This window comes from Falco naumanni, chromosome 1 (genome assembly GCF_017639655.2).
Source record: "Falco naumanni isolate bFalNau1 chromosome 1, bFalNau1.pat, whole genome shotgun sequence".
In the NCBI taxonomy this organism is placed as follows: domain Eukaryota; kingdom Metazoa; phylum Chordata; class Aves; order Falconiformes; family Falconidae; genus Falco; species Falco naumanni.
Window position 1 is genome coordinate 105,666,547 of NC_054054.1, and position 23,320 is coordinate 105,689,866.

Genomic DNA, 23,320 nt, shown 5'->3' on the forward strand with positions numbered 1-23,320 from the left:
TTTATTAATTAAAATAATCTATTCCCCGCCTCCCTACACAGCCTTATCCAACCCAACCCGCCCTTACAGCGCCGAGCACCCGCCACACGCCCCCCTCCCTCTGGTACAATCCATCTTCCCCCCCTCCGACCGCGGTATCTTGGTACGGTCCTTCTCCTCCCCCCTCACTTCCCCAGGCGAGTGGTAGGCGCCGCGCACGCTGATTGGCTGCCGGGCCCCGCAGTCCGCGCGAGCTGCGGGTGCCTCAGTGTGCGCGCGGCCGGCGCGGCGCTCGGGTCTCTCGTTCTTTCTCTCTCTTCCCCGCTTCTTCCCTTAGCCCGGCCAGCAGCCGCCGCCATGGCTTCGGGTAGGTAATTCCAAACCCGGGAGGCTGAGGGAGGCGTCGGTGGAGGCTACGGCTTCCTGTCGTCAAGCGCGGGTGGTGGGCGCGGGAAGGTGGGCGAGCGCCATGTGGCGTAGGGGGAAAAGGCCGCGGCCATGTTACGGGGGAGGCGCGGCCCTTCCCCCCCCCTCACGCCGCTCCCCGCCTCCCTTTTCTCTCCGGTTACCGGCCACCCCGCGCTCCCTGCCGGCGGAGAGGGGGAGGGGAGCCACGCCCCCACCGATGGGCCCCTGTGGGGCACGCCCCCTTTCTCTTGAGCCCACGCCCCCTCCCCGGGGAGTGCCGGGCCTCTCGGTCCCGCCCCTTTCGGGCGGGGGCGTGGTCAGCTAGGACACGCCCCCCGTGTCGCAGTGGGCTGGGGGGCGTGGGGGCAGAATCCTATTGGGGTCGCCCGCTTGGATCCTGCATGGGGTGTAGGCCCCCCCACTCCGTGTGTGGGTTCCCCCCTTTGAGTTGTGCATAGCTTCCCCGGTGGGAGACGTGGACCCCATTTTGGTTTGTGCTCCCCTTCTTGGATCATGGTCGTTCCCCCGTGTGGGCCCTGCCTTTGGGTTGTGTGTGCCCCCCTGGTGTGAGGTGTGGACCCACCTTTCAGTCATGCTGCTCCCCAGCGCGTGGTGTGTGTGCTCCTCCTTTGGGTCAACACCCCTGTGGAATGCAAACACCCCCTCCCTTGGGCTGTACCCTCCCTGCCCCCAACATGGGACCCACCTTTGTGTCCCAGTATCTTCTGCATCTGCTCTGCATTCTGTTCTAGCAGCCCCCCTCCCCTGCCGAGGGCCCCAGCACAGTGGAGGGAGTAGCTTCATAAGCCCCTGCTGTGGGCTAAAAAATGCACTGGCTGTAATTCTTTCCCAATGGAAGCCTTTAGGAGAGCGTGGAGACAGTATGTTTGCTGTCCCAGGTGACTTAACGCTGCCCAGATTCTCCTGGGGCTTCTGGGAGCATGTTGTGTTGCTGCTTCTTCATCCCATTTGAGCTGAAAATGTTTTGGTCCCACCTGCACTGATGCCCTGGGAAGCTGTGGGGTAGGTGTTGTACCCCAGAATGGGAGATGGAATTCCAGGGCTCTAAGTGCTACGTGGAGCAAGCCATGTTTAGTTAGGGCTGAGCCATTTTAGTATTGTCTTACGTTACATGTATGAATGATAGAGAATAAAAACAAAATAAAGCAAGATACATTAAAGGAACCCCTTAATGCAAGGCATAGTTCTTTACTGTGAGAAGAAAACATGTACTGTTTCTTTCTACAGTACCAAAAGTACTGTAAAATGAGTTCAGACCATGAATTCTTCTAAATATTATTAATAAAGTTTGGCAGTAAAACTAAAACCACTTTTGTTCCAGACCTCAAGTAAGTACTAGGCAAGCACCTGAGTGTCTCCTCTGTTTTTAACTCTGTGGTGATGCTCAAACAGGAGATTGTTTTTCTGTTGAGAATATTACAGAAGCAATGCTGCTTCTTTATGTGAATTAACTTTGTATGAGATATACACAGCAGATTCTTCTATCTTAAGGGGAATATGCTTCCTGAGCAGTGCACGCAGTGACTAGTCTTCCATGCCCCACTGCATCCACAGGAAATTTTTCCATAAGCTTTTTAAACATTCAGAAAAAATGTCTGCATATCCAGGAATTTCCAGAATAGGCTCTCTGTTGTTTCCAAAAATACTTAGACTCTTCTCCCTATTAAGCCCACCAAGGTAAGTTGATCAGAAGTCTGTAGGCTAAGAGGTCCAATAAAGAATGTAGAAAAACGCGTAAGTAAAGGAAACTCTTCTGAGTCTGCATATTCATATTTTACAGACTCCTTATCTGATTGCTTTCAACTTTTTCCAAAATTTTGTGGTTTGGCAGAAGTTCGCAAGGGAGAAGTTAAAGACTTTAAAAGCAGTCCTTCAATTTATAGCTAATTACATCCTTACTCAAGAACTCTTTCTGATACAACCGTTGATATTCTTTGCTTTAATTAGCAGCATTAACGACTTAGAAACTTTGGAGTTAAACTGTAGTTTAAAAATGTGGTTACCTATTTAGTAGTAATCTTTGAGATCATTTCAATGAAAATAATGTAAAAATTTGACCTTTGTCTCATTAAAAACAACAAAGACGCTTGAGTTGAGCTTTTTATGTTTTTTTAATTGCTTTTTATTATGAAAAGGCAATGGAATATTTATGTAGCGGCACAAAAGGAGGAGAATGTTTCACATGAGTGGAACTGCTTTATGGGATGTGTGAAACAAAGTATTTTATCTCATCTTAGCTTTTGCTAAAGATTGCTCTTGCAGAGTATGAAATTTGATGCTTTGTGTTGCTTTGAGGAGGTACTTTACCGTTAAAAATGCTGCTTTGTGTCTGAAGAGCTTAGATGGTATCCTCATCTTGGAAGCATATACGCATGTGTTTAAGTATATGTGTAAGTACTGGCAGGATTGGATTTAAAACCAGATGAAGGAAATATAATGAACAGACTTTCAGCAATTTGATGAGTGTTTTGAATGGAAAATGGTTATAGTTGTTCATAGTTTATGACATTTACCCTGCATGATGATGAATTCTTGGTTTCATTTTTTTAGTCAGCTCTAGGTATAGAGGTGAGAGAGAGAGCGTGGGGGAAAGACTGAAATCAGGGATGAAAACAGGGAAGTTCCTGATAGTTTTTATTAGACCACAGCACCACAATATTTTTACAGATTCTTGACGTGATTTGAAAGGAACAGAGAAATTGCAGGGCTGTTACTCAGAGTGACAGTACTGGTGAGGCTGGGAGAGAAAGGAAAGTGTTTGGGTTTTGACAAGAAGGTGGGAATTCAAAGCAAAAATGTCAAGAGGAATTGGGACTCCTGCGTAGAAGGTGAGATCGTCAGAGTCCATGCAGTTACGGAGTTGGTAGGGTGTAGAGCAGCTGGTGGTGTGTGGGTATCTCTGAAGAGCTGAAGCCTGCTGATGGCAATCTGGATTCTGAAGGGCCTGAGGTTGGTGGAGCAACGCGCGTGTTGTTCTGTGGGTCTGCATCCCTTACCTGCAGCAGGCTGGGGAAGTTAAAGCGGTAGGAGTGTGTTTTCCCCTGCATAGTAAGAGCTTTTAACATGTCAAAATTAGCAGTAGACAAGGAAATCCATCATTGCGCAATTAGCAAGATAAAATAATCTGAGAAACTAAATCAGTAAAGACAAAGCCACCTTATTTAAGAACTGAATTCCAGCCAGCAGGTAGTGTTTTTCTTAACATTGATAGCTTTTACAAATTAGGTGCTGTACTTTAAATAAAAGTCAAACTATTACAGTGAAATATTTTTCTTTGAACTTGAGGTCATACTTTGAAATCTGTATTCTTCCAATGCATTTCAAGAATAAATTTCCTTGATAACTGATGGTTACATTAAATGGAAGTAATATTCATAATACCTGCCTGGGTGACTTGTGTAAATTAATTTATTCTCGCATGGTTTGAGCTATCCTTAATGTTCCTCCTTTTCCAGTATGAGAGAAGGGAAGTGTTGTGGTTCCTCCATCTGTGATTTTACATTTAATTCTGCCTTGTCTGTGCCCTTTTACGGGGCACAGCTTTCTTATGGCATCTTAAAAAGGGGTTCAGTAGGACTGACCTACTTAGCTTTACCTGATTAATTAAGCTGCTGCATTCTGTTCGTTGATGATGGTGCTGTATTCGATAGCCATTAAAGGGGTTGTACAGCTCTGAATATTTGAAGAGGTGCCTTGAAAATGGAATGCAGGGCCTTCAAAAAAGGAAATTCAAAGTGGCTATACCTGTGTTGTGTCCCCTGTGCCCCGCATGTCTGCGCTCCGGTTCTCCCAGTCTTAGCATTTTCGGTATTGTTAATAAGGAGGAAGCTGCCTCATTCCACAGGGAAAATAGTTGTGTTATCCAGTGTACTTGAACCTTTCTCCCTTTCCCCAAATTTCTTCCTCTTGTAGTAAGTAGAGGAATAAATTGTGAATTGGAAGTTCTCAATATGACTTACTTCTTTTTCTAGATTCTGGAAGTTACAGTCAGTCTGGGGGCCAGCAGAGGTATGTGTGGGTTTTCTTGCTGTTAGCGGTTGTATCTGCAAAATAAAGGCCATTTAGTATTCCCAGCATGATGTTAGAATCTTTGGGCACGATAAGAGTGTTTATGTTGAGTTGTGGGTGCAGAAAGCTTGCTGCCCTGGGCCTTTATTAAACTATCTTACAAAACAGGAAAAAAAATTTATATTCCTGAAGAGAAGACAATAAGCAGGTTTAAATTGGAGTGACATCTTTTAAAATAGTAAGAACTTTTGAAATGTCGTGAATATAGAGAAATATTTTTCATGTGACTGCCTTAAGCTTGTCGCTAAGATTTTAGTCAAAGGTTATACAAAGGTAAAGATGACAGTCCGTATAGATGTAAAATTTTATTTTTCCATTTTATTTTGCTGTTGGAGGGAAGATTTTATTAAAACCGTCTGATAACTGTTCATAATTGTGAAATTTAAGAGCCAGTTCATAAAATGCCGCAAGTTTTAGGGAGGGTGTTTTGTTAGATCAGTGAAATAAAAGTTTTTTTTATGGACGTATGAAAATCACAGCTAGTACTGACTCTGCTGCTGAAAGTTATGAGGTTCTATGCATATAGCACTGCATGAGCTTGAGTTTATATCTGAGTCTGATGTGAGTTTCAGCACATGGCTCTTCTGTCAGTTCACGAAGTCTTAAAGTGGCAGAGTAACGAGTAAGTATAACCTAAAGCTGGTGCAGTATTTGATGGTGATGTTATTGTTGAATAGTCCAACAAATACCAAATTGACAGTAATAGATTAAAATTAACTTTGTAAAAATATGCTGAAAAACTTCAGATGCCTTGGTTTCATATGATAGCATTTTCTGTGATTCTGAAGAATCTGTCAAATTACAGTGAGCCCAACTTTCATGTACTTTAAATTATTACTTGAAACGGCAGAACTTAAAATAAGCTTTTCTGGCTTCTGACAGTCAGCTATAGTAACCATTAATTTATTGCTGCAGTTCTGATATGCCTGCAGCTGCAGTACGCGGATTAAACACCTATTCTGGATTGAAAAGTAACTTAAAATAACACCAAAAATACCTTTTAACTTCCCAATCCATGTGGTGGGCATTGTAAACATTTACTAAATGCATTTTTCTCTTACAGCTATTCTTCCTATGGCAATCAGAGCAGTCAAAATTATGGACAAACACAGGTAAGCTTGTTGTGTCTATCAAAACAGATGTTCTTGAGTGAAAATAATTGTTCCTGGTTGACTGTATCTGGGCCAGGAAGTCCATTCTCAGCTGCGCTTGACATTTGCAGTCATGTCTAGCGAAGGAAAGCTGCAATTACCTGCTGTGGAAGTTACACTTATTTGAGTACGTTTTTGAAATTACAGGGATATTCTGGTTATGGGCAGAGTGGAGACAATTCCTCCTACGGACAGAACTATGGAAGCTATCATGGGAACTATGGACAAAATCAAACAGGTTTGGCTAGCTTGTTATATTCATTGGCAGTAATTAAAAGGTGAATATTTACTAAAAATTTTCTTCCTCAATTTCCAGGTTATGGACAAGATTCCCAGGGATACGATGATGAATCCAGTTATGAAAATCAGAATCAGAGCTCATACAACCAGCAATCTTATGGCAGTCAGGGGCAGCAGAAAGGGTCATCTAGAGGGTAAGGAAGCAGAGATTAACGGTATCTGTTTAAAGTACTGCCTAGTAGCTGTACGTTCTTAACTAATAGCTAAACAAATTTCCTGCTATCATTGCTAAAAAAGGACCAACGTAAGAAAATCCATGTTCTTCAGACATTTTTAATGCCTGAAAGAACAGGAGGTAAGGGAAGAATAATATTTCTTTATATGATAGATGCAGTTTTGAAGTCAGGCTGTGCGAGGAGATAAACTTTAGAAAGTCTTTGGATAGTGACTACAGTAATGAAGGGTGCACTTAGTAGAGAATATTTTGATGAGGGAAAAGATGTATTGAGTACTCCAATCACATTCTTTTGTATAAACTTACACTATTCTTTTATTAACTTCAAATAAGCTGTTAGCAAGGAAGTTCTTAGCTGTCCTTAGACTTGCAGACTTATCTGAGTGTGCCTTTATTTGGTGAAGGAAGAAGAAAGAACTGAGAAATGTCTTAAGAAATATTTTTTTTTCCCAACTAAGTAGGGTTCTCAAAACATTGTATTTTTGTATCCTTATCAATAACTTAAATGCACGTATGCATACTGCACTCTGGTTTGGTACTTCATGCTGTTGCAAATGTATTTTACTTGTTAAGTGATGTACTCAAATTGGTTTCAGGAGGATTAATCATGCAACTTTGAAAGTATGTTGGAAAATGCAACCCAACTTCCCATAACAACTTAGAAGGCCACTTGGTGCTAGAATACCTTCATTATCTAGTTTACAAGCTTTGTGCGTACACCCCAAGGTTACTGCTGACATTAGATCTTCATCGAGGATCCTGTGACCTCTTCAAAATACACTGTCCTGTACTAAACATCTTTCTGTGTCCAAGGTCCAAATATTGTTGTCTTTTTTTGCAAGCTGATAAAATATTCTGGATTTCAGCAAACCTGTATTTGGTTTCTCTTTTCGTAGCCATTACTACAAAACATCTTAATATAAACAAGCAAAGTCTTTTATCTGTCAGCAGTAGGTGCCGTGACTCAGAGCGTCCTTTTCACATCCCTTATGAAGGCCAGTACATGGTTAAGTTTTGCTTTGCTTTGTTTTCTGAGCATTTTTAAGAGCTGTACAAAGGAACAGGACTAGGCAGTAATGTAGTTCTTAGCTCTGTAGACATCCAGTGGGGAAAAAAAAATGCAGTAGAGCATAGATTGTCCAACCAGCTGGTTTTGATTAAGACAATGTAAAAAAGACATTGGAGGGAAACTTCTCCACGTGTGATTGTAACAAGTAAGGGGAGACAGACATTAAATGATAGCAGCTTTGAAGAGGATGGCCACAAAATTGTAGCTCTTGCATCTTAGGGGGAGGCAGGAAGGAAAACGAGCAAATAGTGGATGTTCTCAATGATGCTGTCTTCATTGATGATGATGCAAAGGCTAAAGTGGAGCTTATTTTTTTTAAGTGAAGATATTAACAAAAAATCTTTGCAAGCTCTTTGTCTCTTGGATTAATTACCTTCAAGCTAAGGTCTAGGTTAGAACTGAGAGCGAGCAGATCAGATGGTATTTACACTATTGGGATATTTTGAGATTGGTTGGACCCAAGGGACTTCATCTTAGAGTGCTTTGAAAAGCTGGTGGAAACTTTCTGTAGGCTCTTAGATTTGTTTGTTTTTCTGAGACATTTTGGCTAGCAAGTCAGATTGCCAAAGACTGGAGCCTGGCAAATGTTAGTGCCTCATCTTTTGAAAAACGGTGGAAGCAGGGAGGAGGAAGAGAAGAGAGAGGGTGGCAGAGGTCAGTGATTAATTTCAGTTACTGAAAATACAATACAGTTGAGTCACAGTTAAGTACCTGGGGGAAAACAAAGGTATGAGTAACAGCCAGTGTTTCCTGGATGCAATTTCTTTCTCATAAATCTGTATAATGTCTTGCTGTGAAAGAGTAACCCAACTGGAACTAGTCTCTGGTGTATCTAGATTTCCAAAATACTGTTGTTTCTACCTTGGATGCTGATGTAGCCTAGGGAAATGCAGTGTAGGTGAGATTTTCTTGTGGTTGTTACTAGCCAGAGAAGAGTTAAAACTCCCTCTTCAAATGTATCGCTACATAATGTTGGGAGTATCTTAGATGCCATATTGGTTGATGTTTCTGATGAAAGTGGGTGGGATAGTATATGTAGATGGCACTAAAGTGAGAAGAACTGCAAGTATGTTAGAGGACATCACAAGAGTTAGAAAAGTTCTTGGCCAGATGGTAGAACCCAGGAAAATATAGGTTGCAATTCAGTGGAAGGAAAAGTTTTGGGAATTTTTTTTTTTTTGTAGGGGGCAAATATCAGCAGCACAATACAACACAAGCAGCAGGTATCTTCCCTGCAATTCTGTAGAGAAGGGTTTGCCATCTAGCAGGACACGGACTAGCCATCAGCTGATGTCATGCTCCTGGGGAGAAGGGGGAAGGCAGGCGTACTGAGATATGTGAAGGGAGTGATGCTCTTAAATCACATTTACAGTGGAAACTGAGGGTATCTTGAAAGCAATGGTAACTTACAGTTTTCTGCCTTGCTTTTATAGGAAGCCATGTATATCCCAACAGAGATGAAACAGAGTATTTTCATATCTGTATAACAGAAATGATTGGGAGGTAACTGTGACTAGGAAATTTTAGCAATGTCGTGAATTTTCAGCCATTATTTTGCTCTCTATTTTGTGAACATTTGGCTATTAATACAAATTCTGTTTATTTTAAGTGGAAGAGGCTCTTATGAACAAAAATCAAACTATGGTCAGCACCAAAGCTCTTATGACCAGCAGTCAAGCTATGGACAAAACCAAGACTCTTATGACCAGCAGTCAAGCTCATATGACCAGCAGTCGGGCTATGGCCACCAGGGCTCATATGACCAGCAGTCGGGCTATGGCCACCAGAGCTCGTATGACCAAAAGTCAGGCTATAACCAGCACCAAAGCTCATATGGCCATTCTCAGCAATCCTACCAGTCTCAGAAGGGAAGCTATAGCCACAACAGCCAAGGTAAAATTCACAGGTTGAATTGAATATTGGCTAATAAGATTGAGCAGAAACACTGTGAAATGGTTGGATTGCCTTTCACAGACAGTTGATTTGATGAATAGTTAAAGCTTTTTTTCCATGTTTATATTCTTGGGGAATGTTTTATTTGTTAAGACTTATCAAAACATTATGCCAAGATGAAAAAGTTTGGGGCCCCAAAACTGTTGCATTTGCGTTTGTTGGAGACAGCCTTGCAGAGTCCATGTCCCTGAATTCTGCAAATTCTAGATGGAATTTTCTTCGTAAGCTATTTTGAATACTCTTCCTGCATGAGGGCGACACATCTTGATCAGTCATGAAGAGCTTTTGCATTTCACATTCCAGCTTTACGCTGTGTAGGTGAATTCTGAGATAGAAGGGAATGAGAAGTTTAAGATCAACCCTTTTTTGCAGTAACTTCACACCAGTGGCACAACCCACTTCCTTTATCCTTGTTCTGTCTTCAGTGATGTCTCTTGCAAACTGGGAAGGCTATGTGGAAGTAGGATGAAAAGTGTATTTTAGATAATGTGTTTAATGTTTGGAAAATTGAGTGTAATTAAAGTACAGAGTGTTTACATTCTGAGATACCTCGTGGCCCTGGAAGCCAAGTGAGATAACTGGAACAAAATCAAACTTTGCTCACTGTCTTTGTGGCATAGATAATGTAAGAGAGATTTAGGAGTTGATGCTTTCCAGATTTAAATGGCAGGCTTGGGGGGGAGGAGGTGGGACACATAAAAATTGTATGGTGGGAATTTTCACTGCACTGCAGTTTGAACTACGACTTCCTCATGTTTTATTTTGCTTTACTCGTTCCTCCAGATGATCGTCGTGAAAAGAGTAGGTATGGAGAAGATAATAGAGGATATGGCGGGTCACAGGGAGGAGGTAGAGGGGGATATGACATGGATGGAAGAGGTCATATGTCTGGATATAGGTAAGTGATCTCATTCCAGTGCCTGCAGTTCCTTACCCTGGTTTCTTATTATTTAGCTGTTTTAAATTATTGTTTACTATATGTCTATTCCTAATGTGGTTCAGATTTAGATTTCCAATAATGGAAATTTTCTAAAATTAAACCTTTCTGCACTGCACAGAAATGCATTCTGCCTAGGAAAAGCTCTTAGGTTCAATTACATTGAGACCAAGCATTTGATTGCTGTGACACACAGCTGCATTTTATTTACATGAGTTGCAATACAAAATATGCCTGAGCCCATCCCTTGAAATAAGATATTTTTAAACCTGTAAAAATTGTTTTCAGTGACAAAGAAACCAACAGCCAGGGATTGAGAAAGTTTTAAAAATTCATAGTTAAGGTATTTAGCAGGGAAGTATTTTGACTTTACAGTGACAGATCATCACACTAAGGTTGGCTAATTATCTTTCTGCTTCCTAAATAATTTGGGAATAATTTAGTAATAACAGTACTGGTTCTTTACTGTTTTTCGCCATTTTAAACTTCTAGTAAAATATTGGTTTTATTATTGGTTCAGCTGTTAGTCTAAACACACTTATTTTAGGTAGATTTTAAATACTAACAATACTGTTACCCCTTCTGCCATTGCCTTAGGCCCTGTTCCTGTTAAGACAAATTATGCACGTATTGAATTTTGCAGGTGATTTCATGCATAGGTCTGAGAGATTGGGACTTTTGCTTTAAATCCTATTGAGTTAGGCCTGATGACATTATTTATTAATAAGCTATCACAGTTGGCTACCCTGGATATAGTTCTGTGAAATGGTTGGGGGTGTAGGGTGCTCATTGGTGCAGGGTAAGAACGTTGAAGCTTCCAGTGAGTTTTGAGGTGCTGCTGACAAGCAGCGCTTGCCCTTTAACAGGCTGCACGTTCTGGGGTACTGCTAGAACTCCAGATGAAAAACTCTATAATTATACAATGCTGTTTGTTTGAACTGATTTAAATTAAATAAAATGATCTAATGATATGTTAATACTGTTATCTTTTAAAATATTTCTTTCTAAACTGTATTTAAAATTTGCCTGCTTCTAAGGTCATCCCAAATTACACCTTATGGCTTGCTGTTTTGATGACGTAGGTGGACCCTATCTCTCTTAATTAGGTGTGGTTAGTTATTTTGTATTAGTTTGCTGGGGTTTTATATAATAGAAACCTAACTAGCAAAGTCACTTCTAAGTTAATTTTGAGTTAAAACTGAACAATTTTTTTAAAAACCAGCTTTGCTGTGTGGATGAGGGTTTTCCATATTCCTGTGGTAAAATCTGGGGTTTTAAAAACATTTGTTTATAGATGAGCCCTTTCCAATAAGGGGAATGAATGTGAGCTTCAAAAAACTGACTTTTGGTTGATCTTATCACTTTGAAACAAACTTCTGTCTTTGCAAGATAAAGCAAGATAAATTAATGTCTGTGAAAATAAAGCCTCTTCCCATATTTTTCCAAAATGTAAGAAAAATTCTGTTCTCACATCCATGTAGATAATAGTACTTCAGTGGACTCAAAAGCCAAGAGAAGGAAAAAAGTGGAGGTGACTGGAGAAGTGGGAGAAAAGACAGCAAAGTGGGAAGGCATTGATTAGGAAGTCTGCTTTTATTAAGTGATGCAGTCTTTAATGCTGTTTGCAGTGAAATTTTTCTGGAACTACAGTGTCATGTATGTTTGTTCAGTCTGTTTGCATAATTGTGATGGAGGATGCTGCTTCTGACATACCTATTTTACCAAAGTCATGCTTATTAGAAAGGTGTAAAAAGATAAATAACAAACTGTATAGTCAAGGGGAAAATAACTTCTAGTAATGTAATAAATTGTGTTTAGTCCTGTAAAAACGTGGGGTTTCAGGGTAGTTTTTTGGGTTTATTTCCTTGGGTTTCTCTTTCTGTTATTTTTATTATTTTCTTCCCTTCCCTAAAAGCAGCTTTTGTAGGAATGTCAAGTCTATCTCCAGTCACTAGTTACCATTTTGTTTTTTACTTTGATCACATTTTAATGTTTAACATTAAATGATGGAGATTCCATAGCCATCAGGAAATAATCTTATCTACGCAGATACTTGTACTGCTGTAATAATGTAGGCTTTGACTTTTATAGTGGTTAGAAAATGTGTAAGTTACCAACGCCCAAAAAAAATTGTTCCTTGCCATTACAAAAAAAGTTAATAGCTAACTTGAGATCATAGCGAATGAATCTCTTGTGTTAGCTGGTAATAAAAATGTCGTCTTGACTGGCATTTAAATGCAGAGAGAACTTGTTGCAGCTTATTGTTGTGGGCAAGAGCTTTACCAGTCATTAGTGTTCTTACAGCTGTATCCTAACCTACTCTGTAGTGCTGGGCCATCAGCGCATCCTCTTTACAAGCATCATCACTGACTCGCAGCTGTCCTTGCGATACAGTCACTTTGGCTGCAACATCAGTTCTGTCTCAAGATTCTCGGAGTTGCATTGGCCTGTGTAAACCTTATCCTGCACCTAAGACCTCTCGGAGCAGACTGCAAGTGCAAAAAATTATTCTGGAATACTTGGGGCAAAATCAAATGAGCTTTTTTTAATTTTGAGAGCTTTCATTTCTTTGAATGACCTATTACAAAAGTACTTCAAAACATAGTTGGTAATGCTCAGGGATAAATTGTTATTCTGAAAACTAGAATGACTTGAATACATACTGGAATGAATGCTTTCAGCACTCATTTTTCTTTTGTGCCTGTGCAAAGTCACGCAGCTCTGAGAAGAAAATATCTTTAGAAATTACGGTTCAGGTTCCCTAGCTGATGTTATTATGGTAGAGAACAATTATTTTATGTGCATCAGATGTTCATTTTTTAATCTTAGTAATTTAGGGTTTCAAATTTGTTCTTCAGATACATTTTTAATGGTCTTGAATTCCATCTTTTGGGATTTTAGTAGAATTTTTCCCTCCTTTCATATTGAAACCTCAAAAATTGATGATTTCACTAATTTGTGTGCTGGCTCAGAAGCAAAATCTTTTTTTTTTTTTTTATTTTAAGCCCATAGTGGAATAGTCTCATGTTTGAGCTGTTTTGATTAGAAAGCAGGTACACCAGGTCTTGAGAATCCAGAGTTTTACTCTTAAGTTACTCTTCCAAGTTTCCTTGTAGAATTAGTCCTTTTGTTAAGAGTCCTCATCCGAAAAAGAAGGAATTAATTGCTTAATATGATTGTGGAGCCATATTGTTTTGGTTAAGCACTTGAATGGGAAATACCGTAGGAACACAAAGCAGGTTTGTTTTCTTTCATCTTGGGGAAGGCCATTCAGCAGTCGGGTGGGCGTACCTGTGACACTGCCCTTCTTGTAGTGTCTGGAGATAAAGTGGGAGCAGTTTTGCCTTTGAATCTGCTTGTGCATTCTGTGTTGGTGGAACTATATAGGTGCAGTTTAGAAAAGGATTTACCATTGCGTTAGGATTTGTCATAAAAATCCTAACTTTGCTCAGCACAGGTGGTTACCCCCCGCCTTGTGCCGATTTGATGCTGATGTAAATCAAAGTTACCTCTGCAGCTTAATTGCTATTACGAGTGGGAATTAGCTCATTGTGATATAAAGGAACTACAGCTTGGTGCAAATGTGTTTTACAACAGTGCCACAGTTTGTGTTCAGAATTAATATTTTAACTTGTAATATATATATATGCTAGAGCTTAACCTTATATAGACTTTGGAAAAACATGAACAGAGGTGATAAATATAGGCAGAAAAAAGCGCCATCTGTCAGTGACTTTATTGGTGCACTAAGCATTCCTTTCTCATTTGTAAAAATACATTCTTATGTATAACTCCCACATGCTTGGTGAGACAGATACATGTTGGAGGCTGAAATTTGGTTCCTGGATCCTTAGTGCTGCTTCTGCCAACGTTGGATCACTTTTTAAAAATACCTTTCTTGTATCTGTAGTGGTGAGCTCTTCCTGTAGCTGTGGTTTAAATTAAAGTTGAAGTAAGCAATGTTCAGGTGGACTCCATTTACAGTCAAGTAGGTGATGTTTAAATATATGACTTGAGTATAGGAGAAGAGAACATCTGATGATGTTTCTTTCATAGCAGTAAGTTTTTGTCACTATGAATGGTGCCTCTGATCCATTCTGGCTGCTTGCAATTCAGTCTCTCTATTTTATTGTTTTTGTGGTTGGCATTGCTGGATTTTAGGTAGCTGTTCATGATTCTAACATAGGAAGCTAATACTCCATACTCCATCTGGTCACCCATCTATTTGGTCTGCATGCAAGACTGGTAAAGGAGTAGAATGTGAAAACACTGTGGGAATTAATTCAGTTACTGAGATTGAGACTTGAATTTTGGGTGTCAGTGAGGGGTAGACCTGAGACTGTGGCATCAGCTGCTTGCAACCAGTTTTTCGTTTTGACTTGCTGCAGCATGTCTGCACGCCTCCTGGGGATCTTGGGTAGCTTTGCCCAGCAATCTCAGGAAGGTAATACATTGCAGCTTTATAAATCGCATATGAAATGTGACTTAAATGGAGGAATTCATCTATCGTCAACATATCTGTCACTGAATTGATGCAGATTTTTGTTGGGTTGATCATGTGAGACTAGGCAAAAGGTAACATGCTGAAGTGTAGTTGGGCAGAAACACATTTCTACAGACATTCATTAAAAATCATGGATTGTACTTGCTAGTATGGGGCACAGAATTACTATATCACAGACTTAGGCATTTGACTATGACTTCTTCCTTTACATTTTATATATCCAGCTCTATCACTTCTCAGAATCGTGGTGCGCACGATTTTTTTACCCCAGTATCTTAGCAAAGTCCTCACTCACTTTCTGTAAAATCCTAGCAGTGTTGATCACAAAATTACTTTTTGTATGTTTTTTGATTGTTGGGTTTTTCTGATTTGTCTTTGCTACTATATACTTTGAAATTGGAAAACATAGATGTTCTGGGTAATGCTGTCCTGATGAATTGGGACCATTACCTAGGGTCAGGAAACTTCGATAATGTTTCCATGTCTGACGTATTCAATCTTATCCTAGAAGAGCAGGCATCCTGCTGGAAACTATTGTGTCATAATGAAGGGTGGTTTCTTTTTTTTAGCTGAAGTGAATTGGAGGTGGCAGAAAGGTATTTACACTAAATCTTATGATCACCATTGCACTTGTGTCATCAGTCCTTGAATATAGCCAGCCCTGAATAAAGACCAGCTCTGGTGCATGTAGCATTCATTCATTTTACCTCTTTAATAAGCAGAATGTATTGCTTGTGAGTAAATGCCACTGCAATTTAGCATTTGGATTTTTTTTCTGTGGAGAAGCAGTTTAAAATCTGCAGCAAAAATTTATTCTAAGAAAAAGTCCCAGTAGAAGTGGTAGTCTCTCATGACAAATATCTAATGCTCCTTATGCATACTGTGATGAAATGTCACTCTCCCTTCAAAGAATGTCTCTCAATCCAGTTTTGGTAATGCTTATTGCAACCTTATCTTTTTTTTTTTTTGTTTGTCCCTCACTTATGGCAGATTTTCTCTCATAAATATTAAGGAAGTACCTTCCATTCATGACTTTGCATTTGCTGTAGCAGAAGACAGATATACAGAGTGCAGAAGAAGTTGCTCCCTAATTTAATTTCATTGTCTTTTTCTGGGGTGCTTCTGTCCCGTGTTTGGACTCTGATGTGTTGATAGATAGGTTGAACTAAATCCTGGAGTGACCTCTGGTTGTAAAGCGCATTGGTGAAGAGGCTACTTATGCACAACAGTTCCAGAGTCTGGAGGTAGCCCTCTCTGTCAGGGTTTGACTTTACACTGCCTTTATCTTAGCTGCTGAGTGTGAAAGCTGTCAGGATTAGGTGAACCTGCTTAATTTTCAGGTGGCAGCTGCATCCCCCGCGCAGAGGGCAAGCAGGCAGTTGTACGTGGCAGTATGGAACACTCCTTGTGACATGTGGTTATTGACTGTCTAAAAAAATCCAGTGGTTGTGTTTTTCCTGAAGGCTTTGAACATTGATTATATTGTGTTCATAACATGGATGCAATTAAAAATGCTGATGTGAAAAATCCTACAAGTACGAACATTTACGTTGAAAAGAGCGAGGGTTTATTTTCATGCACATAATTGGCAGCGTAACATCCTGTTTAAAATCCCCTTCTAACCTTTGAAAGTTGATGTGTGTCATCTCTTAACTTGGTCTACATTTTGTGCCACAGGTTTCAGAATGAATGAAATAAAACTTCACGGCCTCTGCTTTTGAAGCTCACATACACACACCTTCTCTGTAATGTCAAGTGCTAATAGTACAGTAGGTCCCCACAGGCCCTTTCTCAGAGAATGGCTGATAATGCTAATTTGTCCCCAGTATATAAATGCTTAACAATGGAGGTTAATTAACTTCAGCTCTCCTTCCTTCTAGGAAAGTAGCAATTATTCCAAAGGAGCAATTAAATCTACAATTAAAGCCCATTAACCTTCATTAAAATAATGCTTCTATTTTAAAACCCAGTTTTTAGTAGCAGTCATTTTGGCTTATGGGATGGGAGAAAGTATTGAAATAACGACATGTTTATGGGTTAGTTTAAAATACTCTTCAGGGCTTCTCTTCTCCAGTGCAGCACCCTGTGAGATTATTCACTTTCATGTAATTTAATCTTTGAACGTGAATGAGTAGTGAGGAGAACGTAGAGATGGTGCTTTAGCTGCCAGACAGTAACTCTCAACTTGTGATCAGTTAACTGTAGATTGAGCCTTGGGCTCAGCACATAGAGACTTAAGGAAGAAATCATTTCTTCAATTTTTCCTCTGCAGTGGTGGTGACCGTGGTGGCTTCAAAAATTACGGTGGTAAGTGCCGAGTATCCAAAAATGTTTCAGTGGAAATTCTTTATAAATCTAAAAGCCACCAATATCTTGTTACTATCTAGTAGAAACGTTATAGAGTTTTGGTGAGGCTGGTGTGTTCATGAGTTTTTAATAGCCAAACTTTTAGCAATAAACTGGATTTCTACTTTGTCAAATTGCATGAAAGAATTTGTGGAGACAGTGACGTTCACCGGATATTTTTTCTTTTCTGTTTTTAATTTTTATTACAAATGCTACTTAGGTACTAGAGGTAAAAAAAAAAAAAAAAAGAAAAGAAAATGGTAAACTGCTTGGTGATCTGACAACCAGCATTTTCAAGATAACACCAGCATAGCATCAGTGTGGCAACTGCCACATGCTGCAAGTTAAAGAACACATTAACGTCCTACAGACATCTTCTGTTGAACGTTTTAATCTAAATATTCTCTAAATCTCTGTTAATGTTTTAGATCTTAGATGCCTTGCATACATACTTTAAATATTTTCTTGTCTCTAAAAAAGTCACTTGAAAATGTTTTGCTAAAAATAGTCTTTTTTTCTTTTTTTCTTTTTTTTTTTTTTTCTTTTAAAAACTTGTTTCATAGGTCAGAGGGATTATGGACCGAGATCAGATGCTGGTAAGAAGACAGGCAGTGGGTGGGAGTGTATTGCAGCTTTTAGGTCATGGCTTTTAAAATGTATTTTTTGAAAGATGGATGTGGCTGCAATTCCCATGGCTCAAAATAAATTTAGCTAAAGCTTGTCTTTCTTGAAAGAAATATTTTTTATTAAAGTGCATGCGAATTTGTGGATGTTTTTTTCATGCAGCAAATAAGAATTTGCTGATAAACTTTGAACCTGCTTGAGCAAAGCAGCTGCTTTCATTGCTGTAACACTTCTGAGAAACTTTTGTTATTTAAAACATATGCTGCTTTGGTGGGTTTGGATGTCTGAGCTGCATGGACAAGTTGAGTGTGTGGTAGACGGCTGGTCAGCTGTTGAATGTATTCCATCTCTGATGTACCGCAGCATCTGAAGGTGCTGTGCATGCTTTTTTGAAGTTGATGGTGTTAATTTCAAAATTATGGTCTGTGCTCAATTTTTTGTTTTATGCAAGATGTCTTTGGGATTTACGGGTCTGCTCCTGGGATTGAACTTAAAATGTGCCTCCTGTTGTTACCACAAAACGCATGGTAAATGTAGCTTACTCTTCCGTAGATTCAGAGTCTGACAACTCTGATAACAACACTATCTTTGTGCAAGGACTTGGAGAGGATGTTTCAACAGATCAAGTGGCAGACTATTTCAAACAAATTGGCATTATAAAGGTATGTGAAATGAGGAATCATTGGTAAGAAGGAAGAGAACTTGCCGAGCTAGTGTATTGGAAGTGTACTGGTATCATTCAAGGCAGATGCTTGCTCTGACTCCCCAGCAATTGTAGATAATATTTTTATCTGGGTTCCCAGATGACAGCTCATTTGTAATCTGGCAGCGCTAGCACCTTTTTTCTAGTGATATCTAGATTGCTTCATATCTCTTCTTTAGTCTTTATAACCCTTAACACTGACACTCTATCTGTTGTACCACCCTCATACTTCAGCAAGTATGCTTCTGTGTTCTATGGCTTTTTTTCTGTTTCTGCAATTCTAAATTAGGGCTTCTGCACCTGACCTCATTTTTTGTTAAAACTGGGCCCATCATTACCTCATGGAGTAGAGCCAGGCATTATTCTTCGGTCAAAAGCATCTGTTTCTGCAGGCTAGCTCCGAGAGAATCTTCTTTCTGATGATACTTAGCCGTTAACAGTTTATGCTTTGAATTGACTTTACCGGTATTTCCCCTATGCCAAGCGTACAACCTTTCTTTTCAGACCAACAAAAAGACTGGCAAACCTATGATAAATCTTTATACAGATAAGGATACTGGCAAACCAAAGGGAGAAGCAACGGTATCTTTTGATGACCCTCCTTCTGCTAAAGCAGCGATTGACTGGTTTGACGGTGGGTGCAAGTACCTGTTCTTTTGGTTATTTATGAATCTTAACAAGCAGTGGAAAAAGCAAAATACCTTATGGGGGAGCCCGTGCTGCTTTTTGTATGGCTTTTGTTTTTTGGTTTGTCTTTTTTCACACACACACCCCCCCACACCATGGTATCTTGTATGTGTCTACTGGTTTTCTGTCATTTGGCAGAACAGCAGCTAGTGATTGAGACCAAAAATGTGTAATGAAACTGTGTTAGGGTTTGCTGCTGTACCTCAGTCATCCCTACACAAAGTGTAAGAGGTGGGGTTCATGTCTTGAACATAACTTCTTGTTCAGACCCATATTGCTGTAATCTGTGTTAGCAGCCGGAGGGATTTCCTACAGTGTTAGTATTGATATTATTGGTGTTGTAGTAGCATTTTTAGGGTTTGGCAGTGGTTGTGGCAATCTTGTGCCAGGTGCTTTGTTCTTCACTGTGTATATACAAGGTTTATAAATCAGTGGGTTCAGTGGAGAAAGAAAGCAGATCCTAGAAGTACACTGATCTAAAAGTTTTTGAACTTGCTGCAGCAAACAGTGATACTCTTGCAGCAGTAAACTTGAGCTGGAGCAGAAAGTGCCTGCTCCTGTGACCTTGTATATTTGCAGAACTTTGGTAATACTGGGCAGAAACAAAAGGACGCACTCTGCATCTGCTATGAAATGGTAGTGTGTAAAAAATCTGGCATGGCATGCTATTTGGTTTATATTTTGCTAATAAAATACAACTGACTTGTTGAGGAGCAACATGCAAATATGACTCCATTAGGCACACATGCGGTCCTGTTTGTTCTGTGATAAACCTTGTAGCTATGAAGAACTGAGACTTTATATGTAAAAAGTTCATGTTTTTCACTTGAGAGTATTTGATTTTTTTGCTGGCTGTTGAATTGTACCAAAGCCTTGTTGCCTGGCTTGGGGGTAGAACAGAGTTCTAACATCTGAACTATTTATCCATTAGTGTGGCCAAAAATCTTTTAAATGTTTTTATGTGTCTAGTTTAATTGCAATTTTCAGATTGCATTTAAACTAAGAGAAATATCTGTGGGTTTATGGAGAACCGAGCAAACAGATCAGCATTTGCTATCTCACATTTGGACCAGTGCTTTCAAAAATAAGAGGCTTACTGCAGCCTCCCTGTGTCTTAAGAGCTTTTTGTTCAGTCTGTTCTTCTGAACTTGCGGGTGTGTTGTTGGGAGCTGTATAGATCTTTCTCTTACTCTTTTTCCACAGGAAAAGAATTCAATGGCAATGTTATCAAAGTCTCTTTTGCAACTAGGCGGCCTGAATTCATGAGAGGAGGTGGAGGTGGCGGACGTCGAGGTGGGACTAAAATCTGTAGAATCCTTGTTTTTGCGTAGTTAGATGTTTTTTAACAGTTACCAGTTTATAAAAGAGAAGTTGACTTTGAAGCAGTGATTCGTCAAAGTATATGGGCCTTTGGAATTCTGCCATGAAAGAGAGTAATAAGGATTGAACCAAGTTAAGTAAACTGAAATCTGTAATCTCCTTTGCACAGCACAGAATTTATGCTTTCCTTTTGAACTGGAAAGTTTCCAGATCGTGTCTGAGCATTGTGTTTAAAGAGGTAGCATAACAATGATGTTGAGGCTGTACAGGTTCCACATGGATAGGTGTGAATTCTCAGTATTTGCTCATTACCTCAAAGCCTCAAGATACTCTGATATTTCCAGATGGTATCAAGCAGGGTAAATTATTCAACAGCTACTGAGTTAGAGCAGCAGTTGGATGTCTGACTCCTTTAATTAAAAAGATGTTAAATGTCCCTGATTCTTTGCATAATACAGTTTTGTCAGTAATCTGCTGGATATTAATTACCGTTTTACAGGAAGCATGCTTTGTGCCGTGACTGTCAAAAAATTTTAGTTCTTAAACCAGGCAGTTTTGTAGGCTGATAAAGTGTTTCTTCAAAAACTTTAAACTTCAATTGGTATAAAAGTTCTTAATCTTTGAAGTAGAAAGCAAGAACTGCATTGTCCCTGTGCTTGTCAGATGTATTCTGGCATTAATCCAGACATTATTTTTTTTTTGTTAAATTTTTGTTCTGTGACATAAGTCTGGCCATATGTGATATCGTTAAATCTGTATGAAATTTTATTAATGCACATAGTGGGTTTATATTTATCCATTGGCAATTCAAGCAGATCAAGTTTCCTTTTACTGCTCAAAAAGAATTTCTAAAAAACAATTTTTCTGCCCACCATGTGCTATCCTTGCTTCTTACTTTCCCCCATCTGCCCAAGTTATAAATCTGTCCGTACAAACGTGTATTTCAGCTATGCAGATACATTAACTTCAAGATATCAAACGCTGTTGAGATTTGGCGGTGGCTGAACCTTCTGTTGTCATTTGCCCAAGTCTTCTAGCTAGCAGTTAATCAGCTAGGAGATGCTGAATTCTGTGGTGGTATGATTATTTTTTTTGTGTCATTGGCACTACCTGCTTCTTTCAGGGTTCCTAATACGGTTTCAGAGGCTTGCCTAGTGGGGATATATTTACATTAAGCACTTAATCCTTCCACCTGAAAAGTCTCTGTCACTTGGGTTCTGAAGCTGGTGACACTCCTTTAATAATTGTTTCTCTTAAACACTTCCCCGCCTTTTATTCTTATTCTAATTTTGTCTACAGGTTCACGAGGTGGATATGGAAGAGGTGGGGGCTTCCAGGGTAGAAGTGGGGAACCCAAAAATGGTGATTGGGTTTGTCCTAACCCGTAAGTGTCATCTTAATCGGGCAGTGGGGTTTCATGTATGTTCTCTGAGTTTCTTAGCAGCTTAGTCTGGGGAATCCTTGTCTCTTTTAGGGCCTGTGGTAATATGAACTTCGCTCGCAGGAATTCCTGCAACCAGTGTGGTGAGCCCAGACCAGAAGATTCACGTCCATCAGGAGGTGTGTAAAAACACCTGCATCTCTTCTGAAGTGTTAAAGTGTTAATGTCATTTGCAGCTTTTTGAAAAACCTGGCTGATGTATCGGTTTATGTTTTCCTCCAGATTTTCGTGGGAGAGGTGGCTATGGAGGAGAAAGAGGCTATCGAGGACGTGGTGGCAGAGGTGGAGATCGGGGAGGTGGCTACGGTGGTAAAATGGGAGGAAGGTAAGCAACTGCTTTGTCCTTGCTTGATTGTGGAGCATACGGACTGTGGAATTGATAGGAATTGTGGGAAAAGTGATGTTTATCTGTGCACACACAACTGTGCTGTGAAAATATTAACTACTGATAGCTCGTTCTGGAGAAAATAAGTCAGTTTGCTTGTTGAGTGTGGTTTGTGAGCATTTTTGGATAAGGCTGTGTAAACATAGAATACGCAGAAGTTGGCGTAGGGATGTTTGACTGAAGGGACTGTTTATTATTTGCTTAAGGGGTTCCTTATAACTTCTTGTTTCTCTTTCAGAAATGATTTCAGAAATGATCAACGCAACAGACCATACTGAAGACCACTGTGAATGTTTTGTTTGTCTTCTTGATACGTTTGATAGTGAAATTGCCAGAGTTTTGCCTGCCGCTTCACCCATGGCCTCTTTGGATAGTGGGATTGAGTGAAACTAGATTTTTATTTTGGTGGGAGGGACTGGGGTGGTTGGGGAGGATTTTTTTTAAGCAAGACATTGAAATTTAATCTTGATTTCAACATTCTCCTCTTTTCTTCCCCCACCCGTACCTTTTCAACAGGCCCTAAGGAGGAAAAGGACAAACTGTAAAATATTGCCAAAAGATGAAGTGTTTTGTAATACAACAATAAATGCTGATTGTTTTATTTGTGAAATCTTGCTGTTTCACAATTACTTCAGTTGCGTGCTTTTCCTTACATAGATCATACCACGTGAAGACAGGAAATGAGTAGTAAATTAACTAAAAAGTTTGAAATTGCACTGCTGCTTTGACCCTAGCTACGTGCATTTGCTAAAACCTGCAGTTAAGTCAGTGGTAAGCCTACTTGCTATCTGTGCCCTCTGTCCCAGACTTGCAGACTTGTCCCCTGCTCCTTTCTTACTTCCTTCAGAGACCGAAGTCCTGTGTTGCCTGCACTTCTTGCTACACATGCTTTGGTGTGCCCAGCAACCTTCCTGAGGAGCAGGCAGATGGCAGTGTGTTCTCGTGCTGCCGAGGAGCATATTGTGGCCAGGCCAGGCCAGCTCAAAAACCAAGGTGGGATGGCTTTAAAAAAAAAAGTAATTTGCTACAGATTGCTGTACCTTTTAATTGCTGCTTTTGACATGTGAGTGATGGTGAACAGGCGGTGTGTGCAGCTGTTTAATCTTTGCGGTAAGGTGCAGGTGAGGTTCAGTAGACACATTGTAAGTATTTGGGATTCAGCACTGCAGCCAAGGTTTGAAGGCTTGGGGTTAATTAGCGTTTGGGGTTGATTATCACTCCTTGGACTAGGTCACTGCACACTGCGGAG

The 23,320-nt window shown here is 40.0% G+C and overlaps 1 protein-coding gene across 1 annotated transcript; it reads left to right on the forward strand.

The window, feature by feature from the left end:
• The first annotated feature begins 214 nt into the window (after nucleotides 1–214).
• TAF15 (TATA-box binding protein associated factor 15) lies at nucleotides 215–22,681 on the forward strand. Its single transcript, XM_040614541.1, has 16 exons — nucleotides 215–346; nucleotides 4,380–4,416; nucleotides 5,540–5,588; nucleotides 5,775–5,865; nucleotides 5,944–6,061; nucleotides 8,781–9,064; nucleotides 9,908–10,022; nucleotides 16,838–16,872; nucleotides 17,475–17,507; nucleotides 18,088–18,197; nucleotides 18,743–18,872; nucleotides 20,129–20,218; nucleotides 21,545–21,629; nucleotides 21,720–21,805; nucleotides 21,909–22,011; nucleotides 22,310–22,681. The coding sequence occupies exons 1-16, from the start codon at nucleotides 337–339 to the stop codon at nucleotides 22,347–22,349; spliced, it is 1,416 nt and encodes a 471-aa protein (XP_040470475.1). The 5' UTR covers nucleotides 215–336; the 3' UTR covers nucleotides 22,350–22,681.
• The last annotated feature ends 639 nt before the right edge of the window (nucleotides 22,682–23,320 follow it).